Below are 9,684 nucleotides of genomic sequence, written 5' to 3'. Positions count from 1 at the left end.
CCTCTCCCCCACCCGCCCACCCACCCGCCCCGCCACCCGCCTCACCCCCCTGACCGCCACCCGCTCGTAGACGTCGTAGAACAGCTCCCCAAAGCGCTGCGCAAAGCGGTGGGTGAAGTCGGCCAGCGAGGCGCCGTTGTCGGGGTTGGAGTAGAGGGACAGCAGGGCGGTGATGCTGGCCAGGCGTACCACCGCATCCTGCGGGGTGTGTGTGGGGTGGGGGGGATGAGTGTGGGGAAGGGGTGGTGGTGGCTAGCGGTGGTGGTGTTCACATGTTAGCAAGGCAAAAGGGCCGTCAGCGACAGGCACAGGCGGACCGCAGCGGCGGCCCGCGCCGCCGCACCTTGTCGCTGAGCGCCCAGGCGATGTACTTGAGGTACTGGTCTGTGAGGAAGGCGGCGGGGTGGAGGCGCACCCAGGCGCCGATCCCCTCGATCACTGTGGCACGAATCTCCTCGGAGCAGTCCCTGCAGGGCAGGGCGCGCAGGTGGGGGTGGCGGCCGTTGGGGTGGGGTAGGTGGCGGGCAGGGGCAGCAGGCAGCAGCGTGGGGTGCTGGGGAGGCGGGCGGGCAGCTCCCGCGGGGCGTGTAACTTGCAAGCCGCAAGCAGCTTCTGCGTCCCCACACCCGACTGCCTTGCCCCACGCCTTCAAACCTGCCCCACTCCTGCAAATCACGCCCACCTGAACCTGTGCGCGAAGATGCCCTGGAACAATGAGTCGGTGTAGCTCCTCAGCTCCTGCACGCGAGAGTGGCAGCGGTCCAGGGTGCGGCGGAAGGCGGCCACGCGCTCCTCGCCCGCCTGCGCCAGCAGGCACAGGGCAGGTGGGGCGAATCGCGGTTCAGCCGGCAAAGGAAGTGGAGTGGCGCTCGCAGCGCCTGCTGGCTGGGGAGCCAGGGGTGCGCCTGCCTCCCAGCCTCCCAGCCTCCCATCCAGCCAGCTAGCAGACACCTGCAGGGCCCGGCCCCCTCCAGCGCCCCTTCCCCTCTAACCCAAGCCCCACCTTGCCGCCCCCCTTCTTCCTCTGCTCCGCGGCCAGCTGGCGCTCCGCCGTGTCGCGCGCCTCCCCCAGCGCCAGGCTGACGTGGATCCAGCTGGTCACCAGCTGCGCCGCCGTCAGCGTGGCCACGCAGCGGAACTCACGCACCACCGAGCTGCGCGTGGGTGGGCGGGTGGGGCGGGAGCGGGGGGGTAGAAGGTTCAGGCACGGTATCGCAAGGCGGGTGGCGGCGCCAGAGGAGCTGGAGCGGGGCAGGGGGCGCTGGCTGGCACAGGCGAGCAGGCAAGCCCTCCAGTCGCCCCACCAGCCTGCCCCCAGCCGACTGTGCCCTTCCCGCTCCCCTCCGCCCGCAGAGTGCTCCCTCACGTGTTGAGCGCTATGAGCAGGGAGGCCAGCTTGTCCAGCAGATACTGGTCCCACAGCGCCACATCAGCAGCCGCCGCCTCGCGCACCACCTGCACGCCAGCCGCGCCAGCCAGCCAGCCAATAGCCGCCGGTCAATGCCCTGCGCCTGCTCACACCATCAACCTTCTCCCTACACAAGCCAGTGCCCCCTCCCTGGCACTGCCCCCGCCAGGCACCCCCGCGTTCGTCCACCCTAGCGCACCTTCGTCCGCCCGATTGCCACCACCCCTATGCTGAGCACCCGCCCAGCGGCCCGCCACCCGCCCTGCCCAGCCCTGCCCTGCCCCCACCTTGTCCCACAGCTCCAGGTAGTTGGCTCGGAAGGACTTGGAGGCGGCCTTGGTGCCCCTCCAGTGATCCTCCAGCCCCTCCTGCAGCACACCAGACGGGCCCCACGTGTTGCCGCGACGGGGAGGCAGACCGACCCGCTTCCGGCAGCGGCTGGGACCCAGGTGCACGCCGTGGCGGCGTGCAGCTGCGGCCAGCCAACCGCTCGCGGCGGCCGCGCCGCTGCCACCCTGGCACACCCGCGCGGGCAGCACCCACCCACCTCCTGCGCCAGCCTGTCCAGCTCCTGCTTCAGTGCATCCACCTCCCCCTCCTCCACATCCTCCTCGCTCAGCACGCTGTCCACGCCGCACGCCTGCACCACAAGCGAACAGGCAGCACCGGTGGCGGTACCGGTGGGTGGCAGGCAGGCAGGCAGGCAAGGCAGGAGGGCGGGCAGCAGGGTCAGCGGCCGGCCAGGCCCACAGGACAGATGCAGCGGCGGCAGACACGCGGACACGCGGCCAACCAGCGCAAGGCTGCCTGCGCAAGCAAGCGAGCAGGCGAGGCAGCGCACCTGCAGCAGGAAGGTGAGCAGCTCGGCGGTGGCTGCCCCGCGGCTCTCCCGGTACCGGTCCACCCAATCCTTGGCCGCCACGGCGATGGAGGCACCGTGCTTCTTCACAATGTCTGCAGCCAAGGTGGTGCAGCGGGGACGGGACGGTGAAGATCCATCGCCAGGGTGTGGCGGGCGTGGACGGCCGCAGGGTTGATACGCACAGCCAGCGACGGGACCGCGCAGGGGGCACGCCACGAGCAGCGGCAGCGGCAGGCGGCGGCCGGCGGCGACGGCACACCGAGGCACTCACCCAGCAGCGACGCCTCTTGCAGGTCGGCCGCCGCCTCGGGGGCGGTGCGCTTCTGCGCGCGGGGCTTGCTGGGGGTGGCCTTGCGGGCCTGCAGGGGACAATGGCAGCGTTGAGTCCCTGGGCAGGTGGCGGCAGAGGCGGCGGCACTGGCGGTGGCGGCCATGTGATCGTGGCCTCGCCTGTGCCACCCGGGGCTCCTGCTGCTGCTCCTGCTCCTGGTCCGAGCCCTCCTCAAGCCTGCAAACGGGTAGCGAGCAGCTGTGAGGCGCCGGCAGGCGTCCTAGTCGCGCTGGTTGGGAGCGGCAGGCGCCCCTTCGCTCACCCATCTACTCCCTTGGGCTCGGCATAGCTGACGGGCGCAGCCCTCCTCCGGACTAACACCATGACTTCGATCGAGGGCTCTCGCGCTGCTAGCGCAGTCAATGCCAGCAGGCAGGGCACCGCCAAAGTGGGTACATGCGATTCGCGGCAATGGGCGATGGGCGTGAGCAGGCATTTTTGAAGGCCGCCGCTGATGTGGCGCTGCAACCGGCGGCGGCGCCCCTTTGCCGCTGCAGATCAGGAGGTTCAACGTGCAGAGTTGCCTCCAGCCGGTCAAACAACAGTTCCAGATGCTGTCGGCAGCACCTTGACCACAGGCTGTGACAAGTTGCGTAGAAATCGAACAAAGTATATGCGAAGTTAGGAGGAAGTGGCAAGTTGCCCAGGGCACCGGCCATGTGGGCTCCCGAATGCTTGGCCTAGGGTAGTGTCCCCACGTGCTTCCCCCTTGCTTGCTTGGGCGTACAGCAAGGTGAGCCTGCCTTGCTGTGCTTGTGTAGGCTTACAGTCTGTTTCAGCCTTGCTGCAGAACAAGCTTGCAGCACAGCCCTGCAAATGACGCAGCGACCATGGCTCTAGGGCAGCTTGCTCGGCACTTGGTCACCCTTGCTGTGTATCTGTTGTGCCATGCGTGCAGAAGCATAAGCCATGGAAGCGCCCCCAGTTCCGGACCCTCTACAAGTGGCCAACGCGGTTGAGCAAGTGCTGGCCCTGGTGAACGAGGTCAAGGAAGCCCAGGGCTTACATGCGCGAAATCCCAAGACCGAGATTCCAGGGTTTACGGTCGAGAACGACTCTAATGACGACTCTGAATGCTACACAGTGAGCAAGAGCATTGACGTCAACGGGACCTCCGTGTTGGTGGCGGTGATGTATGATGCGGCGCAGTACGGGGACGCTGGCGACGCCACGCACATGCCAGAATACACGCGGGTGTCCCTCGGCGGCTATGCCATCATGGAACACTCAAGTGGGTCCTGGCAGTATGCCTCTGACGCGGGTGGGCATGCGGGGCACTTTGTTTTTTGGGACCGAGACCCCGTTCAGCGGGCCAAGGACCTGGCCACAGTGTGCGAGCACTTGCCAGACCCCAACTTCTGGGCAGCCGTTACCGAATCGATAATGAACACTCCCATGTAAGAAATAGCCACCACAAATCTTGATCAATGCGTTTGTGAAGAGCCGGCACAGGGAGTGGCGCTCGCAGCGCCTGCTGGCTGGGGAGCCAGGGGTGCGACTGCCTCCCAGCCTCCCAGCCTCCCATCCAGCCAGCTAGCAGACACCTGCAGGGCCCGGCCCCCTCCAGCGCCCCTTCCCCTCTAACCCAAGCCCCACCTTGCCGCCCCCCTTCTTCCTCTGCTCCGCGGCCAGCTGGCGCTCCGCCGTGTCGCGCGCCTCCCCCAGCGCCAGGCTGACGTGGATCCAGCTGGTCACCAGCTGCGCCGCCGTCAGCGTGGCCACGCAGCGGAACTCACGCACCACCGAGCTGCGCGCGGGTGGGCGGGCGGGGCGGGAGCAGGGGGGTAAAAGGTTCAGGCACGGTATCGCAAGGCGGGTGGCGCCGCCAGAGGAGCTGGAGCAGGGCAGGGGGAGCTGGCAGCGCCGCTGATGTGGCGCTGCAAACCGGCGGCCGCCCCTTTGCTGCTGCCACCCCTTCTGATGTGCTTGCGCCCTTCAAAGTTTGGGTGTTTAATGATTTCAATCAGTGAATATTTGGCTATCTATTCAATGATCAATATATTGCTCATAAGCAGATCACACACAGGCGGGTTACTGGTCAGGGCAGGGGGCCACCACTTTGCGGGGGCTGGCTCCAACGTTGCCCACACAAAAACTGTCCAGGAAAAGGAGTCCACATTTAGCCTCCATTCATTGCAAAATGGGTTTTGGTGCGTGATGGAAAGGGCTGAAGAAGATGTAAGATGATTGCGGGATGAACTCTCGGTCTCCCGGGTTGCCCGCTGGGTGCGACAGCTGGGGGCAGCCAGCTGTCCCATCCCGCTGGGACACGCTACCACGAGGCGTGGCGCTGGCAGCCATCCTCGCTGCTGCTGGCGGCGCCGGTGCTGCCGCCGCTGCGGCTGCGCGCGGAGTCGGCGCTGCCGCCGCTGCCGCCCACCGAGCGGCGCGTGATCCTCAGCGTCTTGAGCAGGCTGATGCGCTGCTTCTGCATGTAGGCCACCACACGGTTGCGGTGCCCCGCCCGGGACAGCCGCACATCGCCGCCGCCGCCGCCGCCAGCCACAGAGCCGCCGGCGCCGTCCAGCGGAGGCGCCCAGCCCAGGCTGCCGCAGGATGCGCGTGACGGCTGGGGGCGCTGCGGCGGCGGGCCGAGCGGCGACGGCACCTGTGGGCGGGCCTGCAAAGGCTCCGCCGCCACGCCGCCAGCTTGGTCCTGGGACAGCAGGCAGGGCAGGCTGAGGACTCGGGGAGCCGGCGGCTGGGAGGCAAAGGGCGAGGGCCACAGAGGGCCCAGCGGCGGCCCTGCACCCTGGTGCCCTGGACTGCTCTCGCCAGCTGCGCCAGGCTCCTGCACCTCTGGTGCCTGGCTGGCAAAGCTGCCGGGGTCGGCGCCAGAGAGCTCCGCAGCTGCCAGGGGCATCTCGGAATCCTCCCCGCTGCAGCCGCCGCCGCCGCCAGCCCCATCCCCGCTGCCGCTGCCGCCGCACTCCAGGCAGCTGCTGCCCAGGCCCAGGCGGCAGGTGCTGCACCGGCAGCCAGACTGCGCAGTGAGGGTGAGGCAGCTGGTGCTGGAGCGAAGCATGCACAGGTCTGCAGTCGTCGTCACCGGCGGCGGCGGCGGCGGCGCGCCGCATGCGGCAGCGGCGACGGCAGCCTCTGCCAGGGAGTGCAGGGAGGCGAAGCTGCTGAGGCTGCTGCTGCTGTTGATGCCGCTCCCAGAGCTGGATGTGCCAGTGCTGGGGAAGGGCGCCAGGACGGAAGCGTCGCAACTGCTGTTGCCGCTGCCGCCGCCGACGGGGAGCGCCTTGCCTGCCGGGGCTGGGGCTGGGCAGGGCGTGGGTGCCTGCTCAGCAGCAGGCGCCAGAGCTGGCGGGTCGGGCGGGGAGTAGACGGCGGCGGCGGCGGCGGCTTTGAACAGCGCCATTGCCGGCAGCGAGGCGACGCGGCTCAGCGAGGGGCGGCGCGGCGGCGCCAGCGGCGGGCGCGGCCTGGCCTGCAGGTGCTGCTGCACCCAGCGGTGCTGCAGCAGCTGGGCGGCCGAGGGGCGGCTCCCTGGCTCCCGCTGCAGCGCTGTGCGCACAAAGTCGGCCCAGGGGCTGAGCAGCTGGTGGCGCTCAAAGCGCACCGACGCCAGGTCGCACTGCGGGGGCAGGGGGAGCGGCGGGCAGGCAGGCACGCGTGTCAGCACGGAAGCTTGGTGCGCGCGGCAAGCGAAGCGCTGCACAGCGGTGGTGGAGCGACGGCTTCGGCACCGCGCACACCACACACACGTGCGCCACACACACGTGCGCCACACCACCGCCGCCCCACCCGCATGATGAGCTTCTGGGTGGTCTCCGGCTCGTCGTGGAAGAAAGGGGTGGCGCCGCCGCTCATCAGCTCATACACCAGCACACCCACTGCCCACACATCCACCTGCGGCGGGGCAGGGCAGGCAGGGCAAGGGGGTGTGATGCCAACAGCACTGACCACAGCGTAGCGCAGCGCTGCGCTGCCACGCAGCATACCCAGCGGCGCGCAGCGCAGGACCACATCTGCCGCCCCCCTGCTCCGGCCGCCGCGCCGCACCTTTTCGTTGTAGGGCGCAAAGCCGATGCGGCGCAGGTCTGCGGCTGTGTAGTGGCGGGACTCATCCAAGCGGCTGGACAGCGGGTTGCACAGAACCTGCGGGACGGGGCAGGAGGCGTGCGGGTGGATGAGGGCTACTACCGCACCACCACCACCCAGGCCTGGGGCTGTGTTGTGTTTGTGTGTTTGTTCTCCCCACAGGCAGTACAGGCGGTACGCCAGGCGGTACCTCTGGCGACATGTAGTCCAGGGTGCCGGCCCGCAGGAAGGGCAGCTCCTGCTGCTGCTGGATGGCCAGCCCCAGGTCGCCCAGACGCAGCTCGTCTGCAGGGGGCAGGGGGCGGTCCGCAGCAGCAGGCTGCAGGTGAGCGCTGAGCGCTGGTGCCGGGAGGCCAGCGGGGGAGCGCTGCAAGCAGGCAGGCGGCAGGGCGCGGCAGCGGGGCAGCAGCAGCGCCGCGCCGCAGCCCACCCGTGTCTGTGAGGAAGATGTTTTCGGGCTTGATGTCGCGGTGCACGATGCCGTGGCGGTCGTGCAGCACGCACAGCACGCGCAGCAGGGGGACGATGACCTGGCGGTGGAGGCAGGGAGGGGGCAGCGCAGCGGGCGCATGAGCAGACATGGGCGCTTGATTGGATGGGCGAGGAGAGCTGCAGGCTCTCACACAGGGCTTGATGCAGCCGCTGCCGACAGCCGCTCAGCGACCAGGTCGGCCACCAACCCTCCTCTCCTCCCCCGACCCACCACCACCCCGCCCTCTGCCCACCTTGGTGCAGATCCAGTGCTCCTCCAGCGGCATCTCCTTGGCTTGCTTCAGCGACCGCTTGTACAGAGTCGCCGCCCTCGTAAAACTCCTGCGGGGCGGGGCAGGCAGGCAGGCAGGCAGGCGCAGCGGGGGCAGGATGTTGCCGGGGGCCACCATGCATCGCCCGCCGCTGTGCGGTCCAACGCACAGCAGTCTCAGCCTGGCCCCCCGGCTGCTGCGTGTCTGCACCAAGCGCTGCCACCGCTGCCATTGCCATGCCTCACCACAAACACCCACACCCACACCCACACCCACACCCACACCCACACCCACAGCACCCACCACCCACCATGGCAATGTAGAAGTACTGCCCATCCTCAAAGTCGCCCAGGATCTGGGCCACCCCCTCCTGGCCCCGCAGCCGGTACATGAGCTGGATCTGCGGCAGCACGGACGACCAGCGGCGGCACGGGCGGCGGCGGCTTGCAAGGGGTGGCAGGCTGGCGCTCGCCGTCGGCCAGCAGGCGGGCACAGCCGGGCGCTCACCTCGCGATGCATCTTGTGTGCGGCTCGTGAGCTCATCTTGCCCTTGGTGTAGCGCTTGATGATGACCTGGCCTCTGCCGGCCAGGCAGGAGGCGCGCAGCACACACGACTGGCTGCGCAAGGCAAGGGTTGGGTGCGGGGAAGGATGGGAGGCGGTGCAGGTGGGGGCAGCGAGCGGGAGGCATGTGCGGCAGCAAAGCTTGGCATGGCAAGATGCATGATGCGCTTCCCGCTGCGTCCAGCCCAGCTGCGACGTCCCACTACGTACGTGCTCCTGTACAGCTCGGTGGTGGGCCCAAACTGCGCCATGCTGCAGTAGCCAGGCAGCGGGCTGAGGGCCGCGCTGTCGCGGAACTGCGCTGCGCGGGCGGACGCCTCTTTGCCGCCCCCCGCCTGCCAGCTGGACGTCCGCAAGATTGCTGCTGCCGTGGCTGCGGCTCTGCTGTGGTGCAGCGTGGCCATAGAGCCAGCCGACACACTGATCCGCACCATCGGCGGCGAGCGGGCGGCGCCTTGCCCCGTCGCCGCCTGCTGCACCGCCTTGATTGCGAACTCGACCCTGCAAAAGCGCTTTCAGTGAGCTCGTCTCGCGGTGTTGTTTTAGCGGAGGCGAGTCGCGGACGAGCACACTGCCTCACCTTGATGCTGCCAGACTGATGTCATGGCCTGCGGCCTTGTTGGGGCCGCTGTCCGGGCTTGCGGGTGGCGGATGGTCTTCGTGTCCGTGCAGAAGTCTCATTTTCTGGTAGAGCGTCATCGCGAGTATGCGGCTGAGAACCCTGGGAGCTCGGCAGGGGCAGTGGGGGCTCAGCGGCAGGGGTAAGCTGGTGCTCTGCGCCTGGGCTGCCCTCTGAGGGCTCCTTCAGAGAGTGGATTCCATGCACAGTGGGCTCCCAACTTCCAAGGGTGGGGGGCAAACGGGGAAAATCACGAAAGCCTCAGCTGCCAGTCCCTGAAAGGCCCCCCTGGAGCACTTTAGCCTCCTCGTCTCCCGCATCCGACGGCAAGCCTTGGTGGTCAATAACAGCAAACAAACAGCAGGCTTCAGGAAGGAAGCAAGAAGCAACGAAATGGAGGCCTGTTTTGAGGAGAACTGGCGGGGGGCGGGGTAACTGCCGCTGCTCCGCTGCTGGCAGCGGGACCGCAGCTTCAGCCTCGCGCCGCCGCCCCGGCGGCGCAACGGCAGCCCCCTCCCCAAACAAAATACGCAATTGAAGGCAAGCAACGTGCCGCAAGAGCGCGGTGTCAGCGTCACGGAGGGACAAGGGTCCAGGTGCGGCATCAAACAAGGCGCTCACGGGGCGGGCGGGTAGGCTGCGGTGCCGCCACTCAGGGCACGCGCGACGTGGGCCCCACCGCCTCAAACATTCGGCTGTACCAGCCGCCAATCTGGGAGTTCTGCGGCAGCGGCGGCGGCGGCGGCGCACACGGCGGCTCAGGGCGGGCAAGCGCACGCAGCGGCAAATCGGGGGGCCGGGCCCCGGGCAGGAAGGCCGCTCCGCAGCCAAGCCCTTGCCCAACAGCCACGCCCGCCCAGCCAGAGCCACGCCACCCGCCGCTGACGGCCCCACACCACACCGCACCAGGGCCCACCCCGCCCCGGCAGCGCACACCCACCTGCATGAGGTCGTTGAACGTGTCTGTACCCACCACGGCGCGTATGACGCCAAACACCGCCAGGTCAGCCAGGTCGGGCGCGTCGCCGCCCAGGAAGGCGCGCCCGCCCACCGCGCCCACCCAGTCGTCAGCAGACTGCGGCGCGCGGGGGGGGGGGGGGGGGGGGG

The 9,684-nt window shown here is 68.8% G+C and overlaps 3 protein-coding genes across 3 annotated transcripts in view; all 3 read right to left on the bottom strand.

Annotated features, from left to right (window-relative positions):
* CHLNCDRAFT_139605 (hypothetical protein) overlaps positions 1–2,925 on the bottom strand; it is a gene marked incomplete at both ends in the record, with an annotated part of 4,036 nt that extends 1,111 nt beyond the window's left edge. The window contains 11 exons of the mRNA XM_005843982.1: positions 46–198; positions 344–467; positions 683–801; positions 1,004–1,154; positions 1,367–1,455; positions 1,696–1,776; positions 1,956–2,048; positions 2,250–2,362; positions 2,542–2,629; positions 2,730–2,778; positions 2,864–2,925. Coding sequence (XP_005844044.1) covers positions 46–198; positions 344–467; positions 683–801; positions 1,004–1,154; positions 1,367–1,455; positions 1,696–1,776; positions 1,956–2,048; positions 2,250–2,362; positions 2,542–2,629; positions 2,730–2,778; positions 2,864–2,925 — 1,122 coding nt within the window. The remainder of the gene's footprint in view (positions 1–45; positions 199–343; positions 468–682; positions 802–1,003; positions 1,155–1,366; positions 1,456–1,695; positions 1,777–1,955; positions 2,049–2,249; positions 2,363–2,541; positions 2,630–2,729; positions 2,779–2,863) is intronic.
* A 1,209-nt stretch (positions 2,926–4,134) lies between these two features.
* Positions 4,135–8,362, bottom strand: CHLNCDRAFT_139603 (hypothetical protein; the record flags this gene model as incomplete). The annotated part of the gene is made up of 10 exons (XM_005843981.1): positions 4,135–4,348; positions 4,878–6,184; positions 6,355–6,459; positions 6,613–6,708; positions 6,842–6,936; positions 7,082–7,181; positions 7,377–7,464; positions 7,694–7,794; positions 7,902–7,974; positions 8,169–8,362. 10 exons carry the CDS (start codon positions 8,360–8,362, stop codon positions 4,135–4,137), a joined length of 2,373 nt encoding a protein of 790 aa, XP_005844043.1.
* Positions 8,363–9,265: 903 nt separating this feature from the next.
* Positions 9,266–9,684, bottom strand: part of CHLNCDRAFT_11521 (hypothetical protein) — a gene marked incomplete at both ends in the record, with an annotated part of 1,896 nt that continues 1,477 nt past the window's right edge. The window contains 2 exons of the mRNA XM_005843980.1: positions 9,266–9,298; positions 9,518–9,652. Of these exons, the coding sequence (XP_005844042.1) occupies positions 9,266–9,298; positions 9,518–9,652 (168 nt within the window). The remainder of the gene's footprint in view (positions 9,299–9,517; positions 9,653–9,684) is intronic.

This window comes from Chlorella variabilis, assembly GCF_000147415.1.
Source record: "Chlorella variabilis unplaced genomic scaffold CHLNCscaffold_25, whole genome shotgun sequence".
NCBI lineage: Eukaryota > Viridiplantae > Chlorophyta > Trebouxiophyceae > Chlorellales > Chlorellaceae > Chlorella > Chlorella variabilis.
The sequence above is the reverse complement of the archived record's forward strand: the minus strand, read 5'-3'. Positions and strand labels throughout refer to the sequence as shown.